Source organism: Saimiri boliviensis, chromosome 4 (assembly GCF_048565385.1).
Source record: "Saimiri boliviensis isolate mSaiBol1 chromosome 4, mSaiBol1.pri, whole genome shotgun sequence".
Taxonomy (NCBI): Eukaryota; Metazoa; Chordata; class Mammalia; order Primates; family Cebidae; genus Saimiri; species Saimiri boliviensis.
In genome coordinates this window covers 34,343,385-34,368,770 of record NC_133452.1, presented here as the reverse complement: position 1 = coordinate 34,368,770, position 25,386 = coordinate 34,343,385, and the positions used below count along the sequence as shown (strand labels likewise).

The window sequence follows — 25,386 nt, the reverse complement described above, 5'->3', positions numbered from 1 at the left end:
CATTTTCATTCATTCACTTTTCATTCATGGAAAAGGCTTCTTAAAAATGCACATTTAAAATTCTAGAAAACACAAATCAACATCATCTCTAAGTCTCTATCATTACCAGAATGTCTGGTTCCTAAACCTAATTTCCATTGTTAGTTAACATCTTCAGTAAGTGATGGATATTCATTTCTAGAAAACATTACCAGTAAATTCTATATCACAGACTGTTCACTGTCCAGGCCAAACTGACTAAACCACGAAATGCAAAAGTATGCACTTCACTTCTCTAAGGGAAACCTTAGGGTTATTCTGAGTATAGTTTTAGCAGATTATAACCTGACTAAGAGTAAACGAGAACTTAATTAGATAGCTGCCTTCTTCTGAATTTCCAGAGTTTTCAGTAGACACAAACTAAAATGTTTAAACCTCGAAATTTCTTGTTACAAATTTTTTAAAAAGTTACTTTGAGACATAGGGATTTACAAAGGCAACAACAACAAAAAAACCCTATTATTTTTGTGATACAAATGCTATTTCATTTTTGCCCCAGAGGAGAAAACATGAAGACGTGCTTGCTTGGTTCCAGGTAGTGCCCATTCTAAGCAAAATTAGTTAAAAAAAAAAAATGTATGTATATACATACATACATACATACATATGTTATTTTCTAAAAATTGGATCCCTTGCCACAGAATCACACAATATAATGGCTGAAATGAACACTGATATGAAATATGTGAAAACAAGTATACATGATTAATTTAGAGAAAATACCTTTTATTCTGTCAATTAAAATTTTTTTGTTATCAGAAATGTGGCCAACATTTTGCATATATAAATATATACACTATAATAGTGAAGAACTAAAGACCATAATATCTAACAATTGAAGAATGGCTTAAAATTATGATACTCATTTTCTTTTGTTTTTTTTTTTTGGAGACAGGGTCTTGCTCTGTCATCCAGGCTGGAGTGCAGTGGCACAATCATAGTTCATTGTAATCTCAACCTCCTGGGTTCAATTGATCCTCCCCTGCTTCAGCCTTCTGAGTAGCTGGGGCCACAGGCATGTGCCACCACTCCTGGATAATTAAAAAAAAATATTTTTTAAAGAGACAGAGTCCCAATATGTTTCCGAGGTTGGTCACGAACTCCTAGGCTCAAGTGATCATCCACCTCGGCCTGCCGAGGTGTTGGGATTACAGGTGTGAGCCATCTTGCTCAGCCAGAACAGAATACTCATTTTCTTCAAACACATGTATTAAATGTATTATGAGAAAAAAAAAGTTATAAAAAACCTATTTTAAAATCTACATATTTGGAAATATATTCTATAACAACATCATTTTGTATGCCTAATTATCTTAAAAATTGAACTGTCAATTTTGATTAGAGATCATGAAATTGTAAAATGCATTTTTTGGTTGAGAGTAAACTGTCTATTAATGTAGCCATATTCTCAAACTACAAAAAAAAAAATAAAGTTACGCCTGGTCAAAATAATTTAGTCATTTTATAACTAACCCTCTCATCTCACCTGTTGCAACGATATGGCATTGTTGTAATTCTTCCTTCAATTCTCACCTTTGAGTAAATTGATTACTGAGTTTCCTTTACCCTAGAGGGAAAGCAGTGAATTGCAAAACATTTACTACTTTCACCATGGTATAAATTATATTCCAATAAAGTAGTTGAAACCTTTAAAGTCTTCTACTTTTATTTAGAAATAATACATATGTACACAGGAATATAGATTTTAGCATAAGACATTTACTAGGTTTAGTTCTAGGAACATAGTGCTTTCCCTTTCTAAAATTTAGTGGGAAGTTAGAGGAATTTAAAATAAAAAGGTTCAATGATTAAAGTAGTTCTGAATATAGTTATAAAGATATAATCTGCTATTCCTATAGCTCTGTAAGACAAACAAATCTTGGTATTTAAAAACTTTCACTTGCAGCAAATATATTCCTATCCTCTATTTTCAAATGACAGGTCACTGAAATGGAATAGTAACTTGCTCAAGTCACAGCATTAAGCAACAGAATCTGGAACTAAATACAAATGCCTCTGATCTCTGGCTAAGTGCTACCAGAATCTCATACATTTATTTAAATAGGAAAAATAAGATACTTCTAGAGTCCCTAGTCAAGCTAATCAAAATTGCTTCTTAATAACATCTTCAAAATCATGACGGTCATATACCACCACAAAATGACTTCAACATTCAGGGAGGTTTTATTATTAAATGTGTTACTTGCATTCAGTTTTTTTTTTTTTTTGAGAAAAAACTGGTAATCTATTCTTTATATTGTAAAACCTGATTTGTCGGGAGTCAGATAATGAAGTGGATTTTATAAACCTGTACTGGCCCATATGATACCTACTGGCCAGAGGTGGTTTTTAAAATGTGAAATATGTGAAAACAAGTATACATGATTAATTTAGAGAAGATACCTTTTATTGTAACTGTGGCTCACACCTATAATTCCAGCACTTTGGGAGGCTGAGGAGAGCAGATCACCTGAAGTCAGGAGTTCAACACCAGTCTGACCAAGATGGTGAAACCCTGTCTCTGCTAGAAATACAAAAACTAGCTGTGCATGGTGGCGGGCACCTGTAGACCCAGTTACTCAGGAGGCTGAGGCAGGCAGGAGAATCGCTTGAACCTGGGAGGCAGTGGTTACAGTGAGCCAAGATCGCACCACTGCACTCCAGTCTGGGTGACAGAGCAAGAATCCATCTCAAAAAAAAAAATAAGTTAATTAAAATGAAATAAAATTAAAATTTAGTTCCTATGTTATACTAGCCTCTAGCTACCATAATGGACTATGTATATCTAGAGTTCAGAAAAGAGGTATGGGGTTGAAGATAAACATTTGAGAATCGCTGGCATATGAGTTTTATTTAAAGTCATGAGATCACCAAGGGAGTGGGCATATATAGGGAATAAAAAAGGGCCAAATTGCAGTGAAACAATAAGATAAGACATGGAAGAAAAGAGGAAGAATTAGCAAAGGAGAATGAAGAGTGGCTAAGAGGAAAGCCAAGACAATGTGGTATCCCAGAAAGCATGTATTTAGAAGTGATCAAATGTGTCAAATGCTGCTGATAGGTCAAGTAAGATAAGAACAAATTGACCACTGGAATTAGCAAAGAAAAGGTCACTTCTGAGGTTGAAAAGAAGAGATTAGAGATTTCAACAAATTTACAGAAGGTGGAAAATGATTAGAAATATCTGTCTGAAAATAGTATTGGAGGGCTGAAGTAGATAGAGAAGCTGACTACAAAACCTGTGAATTTGGAATGAGCATATTTGGAAGGGTGAAAACCTGAACGAAAACCAGAAGTAACAGCAGGTTCATTTGTACAATACCTAAGCTAAACAGACTGTGAAATCCCTGAAAATGAAGGATGCCCAGCATTAACAGCCTGCCAAAAAACAAAAACAAAAACAAAACAAAAACCACAGTGGAATTTTCTCTAAAAATAATAGAGTGAACCATTTGGAAAGTGGATACGCTCTCCCAGTTACTCTCATTTTGGCAACTTGCATGATAGTATCATAGGTGGACCCATTCATTTTACCTCTTTACCTTAAACACACGCTGCCAGTTAATTTGTCCTAGCCATATATATGAAGTTCTCAATACACTTTCTGCTTAGGTGATCACTGAATTGTTTTGTTTAAAATCTTCTTTCAACTTAGTTTAAGCTTTTCTTTTTTTTTTTTCAGTCACATTTTTTTTCATTTCACATTTGCAAATCAATGTGACTGAAAAAAGAAGAAAAGCTTAAATGAAGTTTTCTACTTTTAACAGAAAGGGAAAAAGTTGCAATTATAAGACTGAAACCATATGTATCATACAAACATCATATAAAATAGCTTCTTACAAAATAAATGGCTAGGAAATAGTGAGCAGATTCAAGCTCATTTGACTCTTAATTTAAATAAGAAAAGTTTGCATTCACATTCTCCCCTCAGACAGCATTAGGAGAAATTTAATATCTCAAGGGGTACACTAACTGCATATCCCTGTGTATGAAGAACCATTCGTTAAGAACATTAATATTCTCTAGAGCTAATAAAAATGCTTCTTAAATTAGGAGCTAACAAGTATGTAGAGTATATTTTAAATTATTATTGAGAAACACAGGTTTAAGTGGCATTTATCATTAAGGATACAGGGGCTTTTATTACAAGTGATGAATAAATTTTGTTTTGTTTTTTATTTTTTTTGAGACGCAGTCTCACTCTGTTGCCCAGGCTGGAGTGCAGCGGCACGCTCTTGGCTCACTGCAACCCCCGCCTCCCGGGTTCAAGTGATTCTCATGCCTGAGCCTCCCCAAGTAGCTGGGATTACAGGTGCTTGCCACCATGCCTGGCTAATTTTTATATTTTTAGTAGAAATGGGGTTTCACCATGTTTGTTAGGCTGGTCTTGAACTCCTGACCTCAAATGATCCACCTGCCTCGGCCTCCCAAAGTACTGGGATTATAGACATGAGCCACCACACCTGGCCTGTAAGGAAGGAATAAGTTTTAATACTTAACTGGTAGATTAACTCAGTTCACTGGATAATTACTTAGTATAATACTGATACTGGATATTAAAATGGCCCCTTATACCTCAATGAACCAATCAAGTATCAATTTTAGAGAATCCCATTATAACAATAAGAAATCCTAACAAGCAAGATTTGTGGAAGGAGAATAAAAATAGTCATCTAAAGGAAAAATTCATGTGATTAACAGAAAAATCCAAATATGGCAATCATCAGACGGTCAAGATTTTGGTGTTGACTGGCAGCTAGAAGGGTATGAAATGAAATCAACATTAGCTTTAGGAGTAATTCTTGGTCCTCAGTAGATTAGATGGAACAGAATTAAGATGATTAAGGAAGTTTGACCACCTGCCTGACATATACAGGTTTTTACCATGTTGTCTTCATTTTTATCACAACTCTTTCTTTTAAATTAAGCTACCTTTGCTGAATTAATGCTAGATAAATTAAAGATAATAGTAGTAACATACATTTGGTTTGCTTAGTCACTTAAAAAGTGACTTCAGGGCCGGGCGCGGTGGCTCAAGCCTGTAATCCCAGCACTTTGGGAGGCCGAGGCGGGTGGATCACAAGGTCGAGAGATCGAGACCATCCTGGTCAACATGGTGAAACCCCGTCTCTACTAAAAATACAAAAAAATTAGCTGGGCATGGTGGCACGTGCCTGTAATCCCAGCTACTCAGGAGGCTGAGGCAGGAGAATTGCCTGAACCCAGGAGGCGGAGGTTGCGGTGAGCCGAGATCGCGCCATTGCACTCCAGCCTGGGTAACAAGAGCGAAACTCCATCTCAAAAAAAAAAAAAAAAAAAAAAAAAAGTGACTTCATAGTGCTTGTTATTGCAGTAGATCACTACAACAGCCTTTCTGAAAAGCAGGAAATGAGGCATCAGAATCTTCATTTTATATATAAAAAAACTTCATAGCTGTTCGCTCTCAACCCTACAGTCCACAGCCCCCCCTTTTAAGGTGGACTGATTCCTTTAAAACTTGATTCAGAAATTCAGTGTCTTTAAATTCTTTCTTTCCTTTTCTTTTTTTTTTTTTTTGAGATATAGTCTTGCACTGTGGCCCAGGCTGGAGTGCAGTGGCACGATCCTGGCTCGCTGCAATATCTGCCTCCCAGGTTCAAGTGATTCTCCTGCCTCAGTCTCCCAAGTAGCTGGGATTACAGGCGCCCACCACCACACCTAGCTAATTTTTTGTATTTTTAGTAGAAATGAGGTTTCACCACGTTGGCCAGACTGGTCTCAAACTCCTGACCTCTCCAAATCCTGACCACCTTGGCCTCCCAAAGTGCTGGGATTACAGGTGTGAGCCACCGCGCCTGGCCCTAAATTCTTTCTTAACGTACCCCAGACTCGTAAGTCTGAGTTAGGCTTTAATACAGGCATCCCCAAACTTTTTACACAGGGGGCCAGTTCACAGTCCCTCAGACCCTTGGAGGGCCACCACATACTGTGCTCCTCTCACTGACCACCAATGAAAGAGGTTCCCCTTCCTGAAGTGCGGCAGGGGGCCGGATAAATGGCCTCAAGGGGCCGTATGCGGCCCGCGGGCCGTAGTTTGGGGACGCCTGCTTTAACATATTCAGAAAATTGTTACCATTTTTATGATGTTTTAGCACTTATCAATGGGAGAACACTGCAGTGCATAACTATCTACTTCTAACAAAAAACTGTCGACTCCTTGAAGGCAGGGTCTATAATTTTTCATTTGAACAACCAGTACTAAGCATATCGACTGGCCTACTGTAAGCAGTTCAGAAGTTGAATACATCAACTGGTTTCTGGGTGATAAATGCTGAATTACAAATTTGGTGTTAATTCCTAATTTGAAGTTTATTCCTCCACATATCACTGCTTCTGTCAACAGACAATTGTAACAAAACATTTTTGGTAAAAAAGCACCCTTTCTCCCATTTTGATGTTATCTACTATAGAAAAGTGGTTTTTTTCTTTTCTTTTTTATTTCTTTGAGACAGAATTTTGCTCTTGTTGCCCAGGCTGCAGGCTGGAGTGCAATGGCGTGGTCTCGGCTCATTGCAACCTCCGCCTCTTAGGTTTAAGTGATTTTTGTGTCTAAGCTTCCCAAGTAGCTGGGATTACAGGTACCTGCCACCAACCCTGGCTAATTTTTGAAATTTTAGTAGAGATGGGGTTTCACCATGTTGGCCAGGCTGGTCTTGAACTCTTACACTCAAGTGATCTCCCACCTCAGCCTCCCAAAAGTGCTAGAATTACAGGCATGCGCCACGGCACCTGGCTGAAAAGTGTTTTCTTAAGAGAAGAAAAACTACAGGTTGCAAAATGGAATTATATGAAGTACTCCAAGACTTTTTTATGCCTCTAGGATTCTGTTCTTAGAGATGGTCAAATTCTAAGAGAAACAGAGGCTAGCAAATGGAGCTCTGTTGTTGCTTTTGTTCTATTTTAACATCTGTGTAGTAAATGATTGTCCCCCCACAGAACCCATACCCTTATATAGATTTTGGCCAGATTACACAGATAAGAGAGTACTTTGATTTTAATTATCTTAAAATCTCAATGTTATCTCATTACATGCCAAAGATGGGTTAAGATTGGTACACATGTAGAGAACTGAAGTTTGGAAAGTTAAGTGTTCTGGTGGATTATTCAAGTTTAAGATGCTTGACAACTTTCTTCTTGAAATTGCTTCATTTTAATGTCTTTTTTGGCATGCTTCTAAAAATGCTATATCCATTATTTGTCTCTTTGACATGTTCCTTTTCTTGTAATAATCACTTGACAAATTTTATTAAGTCATGTCTTAAAATAAGATCTCTTCCATTCTTTTGGCAACAAAGCAAATTGCATAATTTCAAACTAAAAAAAAAAAAAAATGAAAAGAGCCCCCCATAACCTCATACTGTTTATTCTCCCAATATTTTATGAGTTTGAAAGTATTGAACATATTGTGTTGATCCTGACAATTCTATGGAGTAGGAAACGTGGAGACATTTATCTGAAGATAGAAAGCAAACTGTCTAACAAAACAGCTAGGAAGTGGAGGGATCCCAAGTCAGGCTCAGTTCTTCTGGCTGGCTGACCCTGAGTCTAGTGCTTTTTCCCATAATATACATGTGTTGAATTCAGCAAAGTGACTGTCTGGAAAACAAATTTTTGCCTTTAAAAGCTGCATAATAAAAACATTTTTTTGATTCTTTTTAGTACCAAAAAACACATTTAAGGGCATCTGTCTATAGAGATCAGTTAATTTTGCAGATTATCTATTAATCTACAATCGTGAATGAATGTCTTCCACCTACCCTACCACCGGAAATACTGGAATTTTGAAAGTTTGAAACCAGAATTAAAGCAAACATTCTTTTTCAATTAACAGTTTAAAGTTCATTAAGTAATACTAAGAGAAAACTCTGCCAATTCTGATGAGATGAGAAAGTCTTTGAAGCTCATTTTACCTTCCTTAAAATGGAAACCCCCTTTTACCATCAGCTGTGTTTATTAATCGTCATTCTAATTACTAATTTTTGCCAAAATGCTTTTTCTTTGAAATACAAGAACCATCATGTTTCCAGCTTAGATGTAATCTACCTTCTACAATGGTTTATACAGGAATATTACAGTATCTCTGGTGAAATTATGATCCAGGTTCATTTCACATTTCAGTTATCTAAAAAGATTTATATATCTCTATAAAAATTGAAACTTTAATAAATACTAAAATCTTAAAAACTAAAAAGTTTAACTGAAAAAATAGCTCTCAATTTTAAGAGCTGGTCAAGGGAATTTAAGTATATACTTTCAAAGAAACACAAAATGAATGAAAAAATACAGTTCTTTGGCTGGGCGTGGTGGCTCATGCCTGTAATCCCAGCACTTTGGGAATCCAAAGTGGTCAGGAGTTGCAGAGGTCAGGAGTTTGAGACCAGCCTGGCCAACATGATGAAACCCTGTCTCTACTGAAAATACAAAAGTTAGCCAGGTGTGATGGTGGGCTCCTGTAATCCCAGCTATTCAGGAGGCTGAGTCACGAGAATCCCTGGATCCGGAGGTTGCAGTGAGCCAAGACCACACCATTGCGCTCCAGCCTGGGTGACAAGAGCGAGACTCCATGTTTAAAAAAAAAAAAAAGAACTATAATTCTTCAAATATTATTCAACATGTAGAAGCACAAGACTTAGCTTGACAGAGCTCTTAACCAATACCAAAGTCACTGAACAATTTTGTGATCTTGTTTAAATCAAATATTTTCACTGTGAAGGAAAACAGGATATGGCAAATAATTAGATTAAATGGTTAGTTATCAAGTTTAATATAGTTTACTAGGGCCTAATGGAGAACACGAATAAAATTTGGAGAAGGTAGAAGCTATTGATAGTTTTAAAAAATCATGTCATTCCTATCACCACACTACAAGTTTATAATTAATAAATATGGAAGACTGCATGAATAAAGTCATATTAATAAAACGATTCATTTTCTTTTGTTTGAATCATCTATTTAATATGAATTAAATTTAATTTAGAGCAATGCTGTGAAAATATACAAAAGTACATAAAAATGAAATATGCTGCCCCTCAAATATAAACATGCAAAGATGATACAATTACCCCATTGTTAGCAGTAACACTTTCTGCTAATTTCTCTCCCCTACCTACCCATAACAGTGATTGATTTTATTACTGAATAATCCACATTTTAAAACTTAGTTCTATAGCAAGCTTGTCTAACCCATGGCCCACAGGCCAAATGTGGCCCAGGATAGCTTGGAATGCAGCCCAAAATAAATTCATAAACTTTCTTAAACATTGTAAGATTTTTTAGGCTTTGTTGTTGTTCTTGTTGTTGTTGTTGTTATCAGCCGTCGTTAGTATTGTGTATTTTATGTGTGCTCCAAGACAATTCTTCTTCCAGTGTGACCCTGGTAAGCCAAAAGATTGGACACCCCTGTTCTATAGTAGGGACTCTTGAGATGGTTGAATGTAATCTGGATTTTAGATAAAATAACACAGAATAAAACTTCTCTGTACAGAGCCTGTTGATTTGACTGAAGACTACATACCATAATTACTGGAAATTAAGCCTTAAAAAATCTAACAACTGACAAACAGAATTACATTTAAAGATCAAAGACAGATGTAAGTTTATTAATCCTCAGAACATAGGATGTCCTCCTTGAAACCTCAGTCTCAAAAACCACACCAAAGAGTTACTACTGTTCATATTATTATTTTGTAATGTATCTCAGAACTCTATAGCTAGTAAAAAAAAAAAAGGAGATAATAGCCACTAGCTAGAGGGCTCACTTGGCAATGTGGCAGGACAACTAATGAAGGAGTGGCTCTACACAGTCTCCCTGAGGGCTGTGAGCAGGGAGCCCACTGGACCTCCTTAAACTTGTACCCTCCTCCAGGAATAGGCAGTTTGGTATGGTGAGGATGAGCAGTCCTGAACTAGACATGACTGCCACTAGCTATGTGACTTGTAGTAAGTCAGCCTCTCTGATTCTCAGTTTCACTGTACAGAAATTGAGTAATAAAAGTTTTAAGGTCTCAGAAGCTCTAAAATGATTTTACTCCCTATGACTTTCATGTTTACCCTACTTTTCAGAGAGTTTTGTTGAGGATCAAATAAGGATACATATGAAAGCACTTTATAAATTTTTATACAAATGCAAGTTGCTGTTATTGTTTTATAGATTTTCTTCATTACACTAGGAAAGTATGGAATCAGTTTTGAGATACAATATAAAATGTTCACTACATGGTGAGGCATTTATATGGGCTATGCCCTACAATTTAACAAAAAATATTAAAATTATCATTTTCTTTCTTATAAAAATTACTCAGGGAAGATGCTATAGTTTTAATTTTTATAGATTAGCTGATTTGTTATTCAGAACTTAGAGTAACAGCTTAATGAACAGTTCCTAAAATAAGCATCTCATAGGAGCTGTATCCAAGTTTTCTTGTAACCTATTCCTCATACAGATGTCAACTGTATTCAAAGAAAAAATATATTTTAGAATATCCCTTTTATATTCATTGCTTGAATAATTCCTTAACCTAGAGCAGCAGTGCCCAACCTTTTTGGCACCAGGGACCAGGTTCATGGAACACAATTTTTCCATGGGTTGGGGGTGGGGGATGAGGAAAAGGGAAAGGTTTCAAGATGAAACTATTCCACCTCAGATCAGGCATTAGATTCTCCTGAGGAGCTCACAACCTAGATCCCTCACATGCGCAGTTCACAGCAGAATCTAATGCTGTCTCTGATGTGACAGGAGGTAGAGTTCAGGCAGTAATGCTCCCAGCCCCACCACTCACCTCCTGCTGTGCACCTGGGAGTGTGGGGGCAGGGGGCGGGACAGGTAGGTATCCCTGATCTAGAGAATAAAATGTGAATTCATCAGTGTGGTATGATCCGACCTAATCTACCTCTGCAAATTTAGTTCTCCTTAAACACATTAATCTCACCTTTTCCAGTTAAACCAAGACTCAAACCACTCCCTAGCCATGTCAAGCACTCTCGTACATATTGTTAAAAGAAAAAAATTATTCTATGATACTTGTGAAAGCACAGTAAGAAAGGCTTTATTCAGGGCTACTGCAATAGGTACAGCGACCACTGCAATGAGATTTTGTAGCTCAGGAGAAAGATTGGCTGAACTCTAAATACAGCATGGGCAAATGGGAAAGAAGGAAGTTGAGAGAAAAGGAATAATCAAGAATGGCAGCCGGGCATGGTGGCTCACACTTACAATCCTAGCAAGTTGGGAGGCGCAGGCAGGAGGATCACAAAAGTCAGGAGATCGAGACCATCCTGGCTAACACAGTGAAACCCTGTCTCTACTAAAAATACAAAAAATTAGTTGGGTGTGTTGGCACATTTGAATAGGTAAAGTTTGAGAATATTTTAGCTCCCCTATCCCTCTTTATTCTTGGAACATTTTGTTTACACTGTGATTTCAGAATTTGTCACATTCCGACTTAATTTGTTGCATACTTATTTGTCTCCCTAAGCAGACTAGAGGTTCCTTAAGGCAGAGACTCTAACATTTACTCCATATGCTAAGAAGAGGGCCTTAAACAAAGTGGTCACTTAAAATGATTTTAGAATGAATAAATTAAGTGTTCTAGAAATTGTGAGGAATAAAAATCAAAGAAGAGGGAAATGCTTACTTTTCTAGTAGTCTCCATTATCTAGAACTCAGCTTGAATAAGGTCAATAGATGTTACAATAGAACATAAACCCACTTGAGAGTATAGCACTCTAGCATGTAAACCCACTTACGTATGTAAAATCAACTCCTACTCTTAAGTCTCCTAGCATGAGCGCTACTGGGCTCATACGTACTAGCTCTGTGTAAATAGCTTTCTCTTATACTGTCCGTAGCAAACATTGACAGACATGACTTGCATCTTTCAGACAGGTTTCCAGTAAAATTTTTATTTTTAAACACTCTATTTACATGATTTGTTTCTGTAGTTATGTATTTCAGATTCTAATAGATTATTTGCACAATCAACATTTAATTATTTATCCACTTTACAAACTGATTTGAACACCGAATAGAACCACAGAATTTTTAAGACAGAAACTCACCAAAGCCAGAGCCCTCATTTATCTAGAGGGACGAGAAAACTCTGGACTGAAGAAACTGCTCAAGATTCTACATTTAGAAATAGAGTTAAGTCTAAAAACTAGCTCACCTTGTTCCTAAGGCAGGATTTTTTTCATAAAGTCTGGCTTCTTAATAAACGAGATTAATTTGGCCATTTTGAAGTGGACTACATATTATGCTTTTGCAATTTTTCTGTTCAGTGATATCTCAATGACATTTCTAAGAAAGATATGCCTTAAAATGAGGTTAGGCATATTAGTAACCAAATGGCTTAATGGCCATGCTTCTGAGATAGTATGTGCAGGTATATAAATAACTCTCTTATGGCTCACATGGCCATGGAAGCTGAAGAGAAATGGAGCCAATCCTATGTATAATTGTGAAGTTTGAAAGGCTTGCCTTTATCATATCCAGCTTTCCCTTTATTCTTTATCTGTTTCAATGGTAATCCTTCTTCCCATTTCAAAGGCCTTCCTATCTATTCCCTCTGCTATTTCCCTTTACAAAAAATGAAAAAAAAATTATATATCTATTATCTACACCTTGTTGGGAGACAGACATAAGATACTGCTTAAATGAATTTTAAACAGTATATTAACTCAACCAGATATTTACCTTCTAAGCCTTTAATCTTGGATTGTGGAATGAAAAGTTTGTTCCAAGACAGTTGGTAGGGATAGAGTGGTGGAGAGAGGTTCCCGCCCCCCTAGTTATAAAAATGACAAGTTCTGAAGCCAAGCCAAGTATCTATTTAGAGTGAAAAGAGCAAGTCTAAAGAGGTAGTACATGATGCAGCTCCACTGGAAATAACAATGGCCAATCTATTACTTTCAGTTTCTGGCAGATATCTGGAACCCTCGAAATTAAAAATTTCTAAGGTTTGCGGTATTTGTTATTAATTATTATAGTGATTTGAAATTAGATTTCAAAGTAGTTCAAAGTTAGCTTACACATATTCATCATGTTTACAACATAAATATGTTATATTCATATAGCACCTTATGCTTACAGTGTTTTCATATATGCTATCTCATTTAAACTTCAACAGTATATAATGTAAATATCATTTTCAGTTTTCAAATGAAGAGTCTAAGGTTTGCAGGTAATAAGGGTTATAAACGGCACAGCCCGGGTTGAACATAAGAGTTGTGAATCCAGGTATTTTCTCACTATAATATGTAACCTATACAGCAATATTAAAGTAACTTGTATATGTAAATTCCAAATACTTTCAAGGTAAAAAAGTGGTATATATTGTCCCCAAATTTCTAAGTAAATTATGTTGATCTTCTCATACTAAAATTTTCTTCTTATAATTTTTGTGGAAGATAATTGTTTTGTTATTTCCAGCTTTCCTACCTTTCTGAAATAATTCAGTAAAAGAAAAAATAATGTCAAAAACATATAGCTAGTGACCAGAAAACGTCATCTTTCAATACCACAAACATTTCTCACTTAGATATTTTTCCATAGATAACCTTTGAAAACCATATTCAAACTCATTGAAAACATTAGCCAAACAATTGTATAGTTCACTTCAGTGATTCAGTATAGTGTTGTGCAAGCTTTTTTGGGGGCATATTTTGTTAATCTGCCCTTTAATGGGATGTGATATCACTACAGGCTGCATCCTATTTCTGCCAAAATGTATTTTATCTTGGCTTTCCTTGAAATGAATTATAACATGGGATTATCCATCTACGATGGGTTCTTTATCTAATTGGGAAACTGAATCAGATTTAACATCATACAGGCTTAAAACTCACGTTTTGCTAGTTTTAAATTATTATCTGTTAATACAACATAGGTTCAATGTATCTACTGTTACCAGATACAAACTTACTTTTGAAATAAGTTTGGCGATTTTAAGGAAAAAAGAGATGCTAGAATAGAATTCATCAAATGTGAAAATCGACAATTATGAGCTTTATTTCTAAAAAAGGAAGTGACATTCATCAAACAAAATGAGCATCTGCACATTTAAAAGAATTGCCAAAGTAAGAAAGGGGCTCACCGGTCTGAGTGAAACCAAACTGATGTAGAATCTCTTGGGAGGTCAGCATGTTTGACTGCTTTAACTTAGACTGTTGTGAGGAAACCGCTGGTGGTGAAGTAAATGAGAGATTTTTGTTGACCTGTATTAGGAAAAACAAATCAGAAACTACAGTGTAATTTCCTGGATTACTGATGCAAAAATTGGATGAGAAATATTTGTTTATTATACAAACCAGGACACACGGTAAGTTAAAAGGAGTGGTCATGATTTACATGGCTAGTTTGTAAAGTTTACAAAAGAGAATCATTTTCATCAAGGAAAAAAAATACAACTGTAATGAAAATATAGCTATATGAAAATAAATCAGCCTTACTAAAATTTACCATGGAACTGACATCATTAATAACTTAGAGTGGGGTCTTAAGTTAGGCAAAGAAATGCAAAAAAAAAAAAAAAATGACTTCTTGATTGTTTCAATTAAGAAACAGCAAAAATGTTTCACATTCACATCTCTCTAGCATTTTAGTGAAATAGCATGTACTTCCTTTTCAGAGATACACAGAAAACACCTGTACTACTCATGTTTATATACATCACGGTGACACAGATAACACAGCTGTAACCTAACTTGCATGTGAAATAGTTTCCATTGCATCAAAATACCTTATTCTTAGGATACTGTTTAAGCCTATCGTTGAAATAACAATCAAGCAAAATTTCTGTAAGTAAATAAAATGTTGTAGAACATACAAACCTAGTATGATTTTCTGAGTGCACACTAGCCTAACAGAAATGAAATGCGCAATAAACGACACTTTATAACTACAGCTCTTGTAGGAAATTAAAGAATTGTTCACTAAAAAAGCTTAGAATGTTTATAAGTAATTCATCTTGTCAATCAGAATTAGTTCCAGAAAAAAATCTTTTTTTTTATTATTAACAAATCATTCCTTATATCTGCTTTATTACTTTCAAGAAGTACAACAAAATGTGACCTATTTTGGGGAAATTGAAAGTCTGGTTTTCTAATTCGCCTAAAAAATGTAATCTATAAATTAACTAAATAATAATTTATGGCATAAAAATATTACCAGAGTAAAAGAGCCCCTTTCCCATTTTTTGTTTAAATAATGAAAACCATACAGAGGACTTCTACTGTGCAAGTATTTAAAAATTCTCTTTTGATGTTCTGTATAAGATAATACAGGGCTCTGGTTACATGCCCTTTATCTGATTCATCATTTCTATGTTTGTAAATTTTTTTTTCTATTTTTTGCTTTTAAACAGTGATAATAAACAGTGTATCTCAGTTTAGGGTTTTCTCTCAGAGCGAAGAGATAGCGAATTTGGTGAAAAAGTCAATTAAGACCATATGTTACTATCGTTCTAAAGTACCTAAAATATTATGTCATTACATTAAAAAATAAAAGTATTTTCCAAAGTAGTTGGAGGGGTCAAATACCACATCAGTCCTAAAATATTATCCAGCTTTAAAACTTCTATCAAAATCCACTGAGCACAGATCAAAATTGCCTATTTTGATCTACAATACCTAAAACAACAAACTCATTTAATATTTTTGAGCTTCATTTTCCATCTTTAAATGGAGATATGAAAAATAATATCTACGCTTCAATGGGAATGTGTCAGGAAAGCAATAATGATAAACTGATACCATAAAGTGAACCAAAAAGCACTAAAGAATATTAAATAAGAAATAGATTAAACAGAATATATTGGCAAGGGCAAACCATATAGTAGTATATAAATAAGATGTTATATTAATTATTATTAACATCACTAGAAGTAAGGGTAATTGGGTATTTATAATGTAGTATGATGATGTAGTCAATTTTTCTGAGTTCTGTGCTTTCAAATGGAAAAGAACATAGTTATCACTTAATTATTTCATTCACTTCCTTTTGGAATCATTTCTCAATTTTGCTTTTTTGTTCTTGAACATTTTTATCTTAAATATCAAATAATGTATTAAAAAATCTGCTGCAAACAGGCATATGCTAGGGAAATGAAGATATATACACATATATGCACATACATACACACACCTACATTATCCATATATAGATATGGATATAGATACAGATACATACACACAGTAGCCATTTATAGTCTTCCTCTTCAGAAATTTGTGCTAAAAACAAAAAATACCAGGAAAACTAAAATAGGATATTTAAATGCCTCTTTTAAAACAGAAAGACTTGCCATTCTTTTAAAACAAAATTTAAAAAAAACTATCATCTATAATTATATGTTCTTCCTAAACATTTTTATAATTCTGATCTTTCTTGACTATTTTTTTTTACAGACTATTCAAATGTCCATAATGTAATGAGAGTAGCAACATAACAGAGCACATAACTTAATTTCTAAGGTTTGAGGTAACTGTTAATCATTGTTATTATTGGCAATTTTATTTGAAATTAGAACTTAAAGCATTTTCAAGGCTAGCTTGTACATATTTATTACTTCATTTAGAGGAAGAAAAAGAATAATAACCATTAAATATAGTGAAGCAATATCTATTTTTGAAATATACGCTGTGGAAAAGAATTGCTTAATAATTTTACAACAACAGAAAGGTTGGTTAAGATAGTCTACCCTGCGCCAATCTACCCTCTTTTCACAACACACTTTTCTGTTTGCTTCATGCAAAAACCACAGTCTGCCAAAGTCAGTTTAATACCTCCATATTGGAGAAAATTAAAGTATAAAAATTTAATATAATTCATAATAAAGAAAAAAATATCACCTGGAACTTCCACCAAGTTAGTCACAAAACTGTTTTGCCTACTCTTTTAGGATATAAACAGTCAAGCAAAATATGCAAATACTAATTCTTTAGAAGGGGGTTAATTTTCATGTTAAAAAACCTGCTGCTCTAAACATAAAATAGAATGCACAATATTACGAAAGCAATTAGTTTCTCTTTTAGTGATTAAAATTTAAAAGCTTTGGGAGAGATATAGTACTCATTTCCATATATACTTACAAGTTTAACCTCTTAGCTAATTTTAGATTACATGCTACATTCATCTGAAGTAGAACTGTTTATGAAGTTTCAAGCTGTGAAGACACCTCAAACTGGTTTTAAATTATAACCAAGAGAATGTTAATGCTGTCTATATACTTAAAAGTTCACAAATTCATCTCTCTCTCCCAGACAGTTGTTATATTTTTCTACTAATATGAACAATAAGGCAGATAATATTTTAATCTGATGGCAGTTCTGGTGACATTAGAAAAAAGAAACCAATAATACCCAGGAAACTTTTTTGCAAATCATGTATCTATTGTAAAAATTAAAATACCAGTATCAAAGAAAAAGTTACACAGAAAACTTGAGCCAAAGTGAGGTTCAAGATACTTGAAGTCAGATATCTTTTACATTCTCATAATATAAATATTAAGAGTAGCTTATGCTACTTGTGATTTCTAGCTTAGTAAAGTCAAAGCAATGAGTAGCCTATGGTATTATAAACAGCAATTCAAATATGACCTCTTGGCCCTCAGATGTTTTCTTTGCAAGCCAGGATAGAGATGTGAGGGATTTGGAAGAAAACTCTGTAACTGTTAAAGAAAAATTTCTACAGCAAGAAGATGCCAGACAATCTTACCCCCAAACCAGTTCATTACTATCACGTTAGCTAAAATCAGTATTCAAATTTGAATGAGTCACTGCAAAGTCTTTTGGGTAATATTTAATCAAGATTTTTGAACCTCTGATAGGTGCCAAGGACTGGTGGTTCATAGATTACTGATATGATTCCTTCATGTGAATTTTAAAATTAAGATCTAGTCCTGGCTCAAACTAATTATCCAGCAATATTCCTTAGGGTAAAGCAATTTACCTCTATGCATCTTGTTTTTCTCAAAACCTTTACCTCTTTTTCTCTTTTAGTTCACTGCCTTACTTCACAGAGAAAATTTTGGTCTTAAACCCCTGAACTTCTCATTTCCAATCTTATAAAAGAATGCACCTCTCGCACCTATCCTAATGTCTTTACTTCTAGGGTCAGAGGAAGAGGAGCATTCTGTTCAAGATTCATCCCTCATTCCCCTTAGGGATATCCCTAAAGCTTTTCCAAATTCTACTTTCAGGTCAGGCACAATGGCTCATGCCTATAATCCCAGCACTTTGGGAGGCTGAGGCAGAGGATCACTTGGGTCCAAGAGTTCAAAACCAGCCTAGGCAACATAGTTAAGATCTCATCTCTACAAAAATAAAAATAAATAAATTAGCTGGGCGTGGCAGTGCACACCTGTGGTCTACCCAGGAGGCTGAGGAAGGAGAACTGCTTAAGCCCAGAAGGTCGAGGCTGCACTGAGCTGTGATGATGCCACTGCACTCAGCTTGGGTGATAGGGTAGACACTGTTTCAAAACAAAAAACAAATAGTACTTTGAAATTCCTGGCTACTTCCTCACAGGCTAGAAGCACAGACCCTTCTATTTTAGTACAGAAACAAAGAGCAAACAAACCAACTAAAATCCTCCCTCTGATTCCATTACGTCCTTAAGCTTCGTTAAAAGCTAAACCCCTTGAAAAATAGCACACAACTGTGATCCGTATATCTGAATCCTTTAATCTTCAACCATCTACAACAAAGCTTGTCTCCATGATAAAACTAAATCTGGACTTAGGGTAACCCTGGAGTTCAAATGATCAAATTCAGCAGATTCACTTGGGCCTCTATCTGATACTGCCATTGATCCTTCTATCTTTGTTTCTAGGCAGTCATATTTTCTTGGTTATCCTGTTATGTCTAGCTGTTCCTCATCAGTGCTATTTGTTAGATCCACTGAGCTCCTCTTCTTCCTTCACATCACATAGTTACACTGGGCAGGGACATTTTTCACCAATTCATCTGCCTTCTAATGCAGATGTTTCTTTAATCTAAAACACATCTCCTGATCATTATGTTAAGAACTAAACTAACCTTTGCCCTGCTGTTTACTTTCTTAGGGAAAGCTATCATTCTCCACCTACTTAAGGCTAAAAAGCTGGGACTCATACTAGATTGCTCACCACATTCCACATAGATTACTATAGTTTGTACTACTCCTCCAGTTAAGCCGTCTTCCAAATAGTGTCAAAATAATACATCTTTTTTTTTAACTTTTATTTTAGGTTTAGAAGTGCATGTGAAGCTTTGTTACATAGGAAACTCGTGTCACAGGGACTTATTATATGGATTATTTCATCATGCAGGCATAAGTCCAGTATCCAATAGTTAACTTTTCTGCTCCTCCCACTCTTTGCCCTCCAGTAGACCCCAGTGTCTGTCGTTTCTTTTTTGGTGTTTCATAAGTTCTCATCTTAATTTGCAGTTATCCAGTTTTGGAATGCCGTGAAAAAATAATTATGTTTTTTAAAACTTTTTTTTTTTTTTTAGAATCCTTCCCAAATAACAGAAAACTACTACTCTACTCAAATCTCAAAAATATCCAAATATATGTTTTAAACAGAAGAATTAAAAAATTATTTTCTCTAGATTCCCTATTTTTTAAACCTCTAAAAAAATGATTTCAGTGAATAATGTGTTCTGAGGTGAATTTGACTATAATATACATTCTACTTTACTTTACAACATTCTTCTGCTAAACATAATAAACTTCAACTTGGCTGAATTTATATTCATCTAGGATAGGTGATTTAATATTAAAAAAAAAAAAAAAGATGAAGTTCCCTGGCTTCAAGAAGTTTACAGAGGAGTGTGAAGGGACAGATACATAATGATTAGAAGTGAAAATAGTATTATTTAAAATTTAAAAAGAGAGACAGAAAAAGAGAGAGAGTGTTAGTCCTCCCTGAGGTAATTTATAATCTAACGCCAAAAACAAAAAAAATTAAGCTGAAAGCTGAGTCATGCAAGCAGTTCCTTTCTTTTTATTTATAAGCAGATAGCTACAGATAAAAGTTAAGTATTTCCACAGGTAGCTTCCATGTTCACCTTATCTTTTGGAAAGTGCCAATTTTCTGAGGGCAAGATAAATACGTAACTGACTATTCCCTCACCTGTTCCTTTTCTCTTGCAACTTGTGGATTCATTATTGTGAGCATACCCTTCTTTTCTCCTCCAGCCTGTTTTTTCCCTTTAAATACTGAAGCCCCCAGAATCATCTTTGGAGAAAGGGAGACCGCAGCCTGTCTGTGATTCCGTGCTTTTCCTCCTGGGTCCTGTCCTTAACCTCCGTAAAATAAACTTCTAAATTGATTGAGGCCCGTTTCAGATACTTTTCTGGTTTACAATTGTTTCTCCTTGCTTGCTCACTACACTGCTTAAGCAAAGTGGTCTTTCTGCTCCTTGAGCATGCCACTTTTCTTCCTAGATTAGGATTTTTGCAGGGTATGACTAGCTCCTTGTCAAGTGTTTCTCTCAGCAAGGCCTTCTATAGGAGGCCCTTCCATAGGAGGATGATCTCAAGATCATCCTCTTGAGAGTAGCTTCCCCTCCCCGTCATTCTTTGTCCCATGAACTTCTTTTATTTTCTTCACATCACTTATTATTTGAAACTACCTTATTGGTTTCTTTTTAAGATTATTTGCCTCTCTACAATAAAAGGTTCTTGTTCACTATTATATTCCAAGCAATTAGAAAAATACTTGGTAGGGACTCAATAAATACTTGCTTAAAGAATGCTAGTGGAAAAAACAAGTGAGCCTTCAACAATATAAAAATACTGTAGAAGGGAAAAAAACTCATATAACGGACACCTTGTGGAAATTTATTATCCTAGATCTAACAGATGAGAAACTGCCTAAGTATACTCTGCTGTTAAGATTAAAGACTTTGGTCAAGGGTGCTAACACTGTATATAGGCAAAGCACTCTTTGCAATAAGCAGTGCTGAGACAACTGGACAGCCTCATGCAATAGAATGAAAGTGGACCTGTCCATCATATCATATACAAACATTAACACAGAATAATCACAGGCCTAAATGTAAGATTTAAAACTACAAAAATCTTAAAAAGAAAACATAGGAGTAAATCTTTGTGAGACAAGGCTAGAAAATGGTTTCTTCTATGCAACACAAAAAGTACGAGTGACCAAAAAAAAACCAAAACTGAACTTCATAAAAATTAAAACCTTTTGTTTCAAAAGATACCATCAAGAAAGTGAAAGGACAATCCACAAAATGGGATAAAATATTTGCAAATCATCCAGCTCATAAGATACTTATATCGAGAATGTATAAAGAACTCAAAAGTAAACAATAAAAAGACCAAAAAAATCCCAATTTTAAAATTGGGTAAAATATTTGAATAGACATTTCTCCAGAAAATAAAAGTACAAATGGCACATAAAAAATGCTGAACATCATTAGTTATAAAGAAAATGCAAATCAAAACAACAATGATACAACCACCTTTCACCCACTAGGATGGCTATAAAGACGTGAACACAGGTGTTGGTGAGGATGAGAAGAAATCGGAACTTCATTCATACATTGCTGGTGGAATTCTAAAATAGTTCAGATGCTCTGGAAAATGTTTTGGGAGTGCTTCAAAATGTCAAACATAGTTATCACATAACTCAACAGTTCCACTCCTAGATACGTATCCCACAGAAATGAGAATATACATCTGTGCCAAAACTTACACACACGATGTTCATAGGAGTATTACCTTAACAGCTAAAAAGCAGAAACAACCCAAATGTTCAAAAATTGATCAAATATAACAATATGTAACCTATTCGTACAATGAAATCTTACTTGGCAATAAAAAGTAGTGCAGTTGACCCTTGATCAACATGGGTTTGAACTGTGCAGGTCCACTTACAGGTGGATTTTTTCCAGTAAGTTACACCAAGTGTGCCAACCTCTTCTGCCTCCCCTCCCCAATTCTCCACCTCTTCTGCCTCTGCCCCCAATGAAACAGCAAGACCTAACCCTCTTCCTTCTCCTCAGGCTACTCAATGTGAAGACAAAGGAAGACCTCTATGATGATTCACTTCACTTAATGAATAGTAAATGTATTTCCTCTTCCTTATCATTTTCTTAGTAACATTTTCTGTTCTCTGGTTTACTTTAAGAATACAGTATATAATACACATAACATATAAAATATGTGTTAATAACTGTTTACATTATCAGTAAGGCTTCCAGTCAACAGCAGGCTATGAGTACTTATATTTTTGGGGAGTCACAAGTTATACATTGATTTCTGACTGTACAGGGAGTTGGTCCCCCTAATCCCAGAGTTGTTCATTGATACATGTTACAAATAGAGGAATCCTGAAAACAGTATTTTGAGTAAAAGAAGTCAGTTACAAATGACTACATATCATCTGACCCCATTTATATGAAATGTCCAGATTAGCCAAATCTATAGAGAAAGTATATTAATGGCTGCCAGGAATTTTTTCAAGGGTTTGTATTTGAAGTGTGTATGTGTAGGAATTATGGGAATGACTGCTAAGAGATATGGGGCTTCATTCAGGGGTGATGAAAAAGCTCTAAAATCAGATGGTAGGGATGGTTGCAAAACTTTGTGAATATGGTAAAAACCACTGAATTGTATACTTTAAAAGAGTAAACACTACGGTATGTAAATTATAGCGCAATAAAACTATTATAAAAAAGAATAACTGAAGATACTAGTAAGGTTAATCTTTCCAGACACTGATTAATTTCCAAATTAATGATTTTTCAATGAGTATTTATTCTACCTTTATTAAATACTAGGGATATGATGATGAATGGTACGGTCCTTCACCCTTGGGGAGTTTCCAGATTAGTAGAGGCTGTTCTCCATAAAGCCTTGCTCAATTTGTGCAGGACACTTTACTCTTTGTACATTCAGACAGCATTGCAAAAGAAGAGTATGCAGCACATTTGCTAAAGAGAAATAGCTTTGAATTGCTAGTCAGAAAATAAATTATAGTTTTGCCTCCTATTTTATATACAATGCATGCCTAAGGTTTAGTAATCTTGCAGCTACAATCATTACACCAATCATTGCTATCAAGAACATTTCCTGAACATCTGCAGCCCAAGTCAGAATATAGCTTGTTCTCTTTTCCCCCCGTCTTCCTTCCCCTTGTCTATATTCCATATCCTGTTGACTTGTGGATAATTAGGTACAAAAGTGATGGGTTCTGACTGATGTTGGACAGCTCAGTGATGGGGTAAGCCTTGTACCTTGTATTTTCTGACACATTCTTCCCTCCCTAACCCCTGAGGAAAGAGAGAATATCCTACTGTATTCCAAGTGCCTACCAAACGGTAGTAGGTATCTGCTGTATTACAAAAAAATTTCATTACATTGATATTATATGGAGCAGTCTTTAAATATACTAACACCATTCTAATTCTTTCCTTCTGGATGTTTTACCTTTTCTTTGTGATATATAATTATATCTGTTAAGTGAACAGATGTCTAATTATTTAATTGAATTTTGGGAGTGGACAGAAGAACAGGGAAGAATGAACACATGTTGCCATTCCAACTCTTTAATTTATTTTTCCAACACCTAAGTTAAAAGTTAGACATAAAATAAACTTTCCTTGAAAAAGGAAGAAAGTTGCCATGCTATGCTTTGTTGAAAACATCGAGGATACAATTTAGTTGAAATTGTTTAATAATCAAGAGCCTTTTTGTACACTACCATTTTTAGACTAACTTGGGAACTTGGGCAAATCACTTAACCTCAATTAACATCAGTCTCCTCCTTTCTAAAACTGGAATAACAATTATATCTAATCAATTTCTCAGGATTATTATACAGTATGGTTAAATGAGAAGGGAAAAGTGAAAGACTTATAAATTAAGAAGAGCATTATCAGTACAATAAATCATTTGTGTACAGCCTGTATGCATTTCAATGCTTATACAGTTTACTCAGCATATACCCACTGGAACTACATTGATTGGTCTCTTATACAAATTAAATATCATATAATTTTTTTCTCAGAGAATGATCTTGCTGATCCCTTACTTAAAGTATATCTCAGTCAATCACTTAGTATTCTCAAATCTTGATCACCCTTACTGAAATCTCAGGTTCCAGTATTATAAATCTTTGAGAAACCTGAGCTCCAATAACGAAAGTACACTTCAGATTAACTTTTATAAAGGTACCAAACTCTATGAATGGTGCGTTCCAATTCTTTGGTGCACCACTATACCTTTAAAGTTATCTTCTGGGTAATAAAAGCAACTTACTTTTGCAGCACAGGGTCGTATCACCTCCTAAAAGAAATACGATAAAATAAGGAAGTATTCATAATTTCATTAAATAAAGTATTGACTGTTTTCAAAACACTCAGATGTTAATCTTCTAATAACCTAAATCAACATTTGTAAGTCTCTTTATACATTATCCTGCAGTTGTCACTCTGCATTGTTTCCAATGAAAGAGACTTAATGACATATTCAGGGTGAATCTAACTTGCCCAAACAAATGGCAACCAGAAACTTTTTGAGGACTTACAGGTTATCTGCCTCAAGAAAAACTTGCTTTCCAATCAATAGAATAATAAAATTATATACTAAAACCCTAACAGGTATAAAAGACACATGCTAAGTTAACTGCAATATACAATTATGTCTATAAATAACAATAACCATAAACAGAATTCCCACATTATTTGTATCAGATGAAATCTAATATTAAATAGTAAATACTACTAAGTGATAAAATATATGACTAGCATTGAAGGAGCTATAGAAAGGAACTATGTACAATTCTTGGTACAAGACCAAGAAAAGATCATTTTGAAAGAGACACTAGTAAAAGTCAATGTATTATGGACAACTTGAAAATCTGCTGCTAACGAGACACTAAAAATACTTAAGTCCAATTAGGAGTTAACCAGCATATATCATCAGTCTAGTATAGAACTAGTAAAAAATGGTCATAATCAACATGGAGTTCAGAAAAAAAAGAGAACTAAAAAAGTAGATAATTCAGTTATTTGGAGCAATACCATTCAGTCATAATATAAATCATTTAATTATTTCATAATTAGCATACTTGAGTGCATGTTGCTGCTGCAGCAATACCTACAAGCATTCTGCAACCCAGGTAAGACCTCACAGGTAGAGATTTTCTTGAGAACATTAATATATCTCATTCTAAGTTTTTAGATCCAGAAATTTGATTTCATCAGTGCATCCAGAGTTGCAATTCTAGAGTATCTATTAATTTTTTACCTAGAAATTTCTAAGGGGCAGATACCATGTCTAAAGCATATCAGTAATTCAGTCAC

General features: G+C 34.9%; 1 protein-coding gene across 17 annotated transcripts in view; it reads right to left on the bottom strand.

Moving 5' to 3' along the window:
- The window catches only part of AHI1 (Abelson helper integration site 1), a 226,017-nt gene that overhangs the window by 110,349 nt on the left and 90,282 nt on the right, over positions 1-25,386 (bottom strand). For 12 of the 17 annotated variants that reach the window (XR_012517180.1, XM_074397418.1, XM_074397419.1 and 9 more), the window contains 2 exons: positions 24,341-24,367; positions 14,169-14,289 (listed from right to left, as the gene is read on the bottom strand). Coding sequence is in view for 15 of the 17 variants with exons in the window: in XM_074397418.1 (XP_074253519.1) it covers positions 14,169-14,289; positions 24,341-24,367 (148 nt within the window). In the remaining 2 variants the exon portion in view is untranslated. Of the gene's footprint in view, positions 1-744; positions 4,508-5,314; positions 13,518-14,168; positions 14,290-24,340; positions 24,368-25,386 lie in introns of those variants that run through there. The other 5 variants (XR_012517181.1, XM_074397422.1, XM_074397427.1 and 2 more) reach the window with 5 other exon arrangements.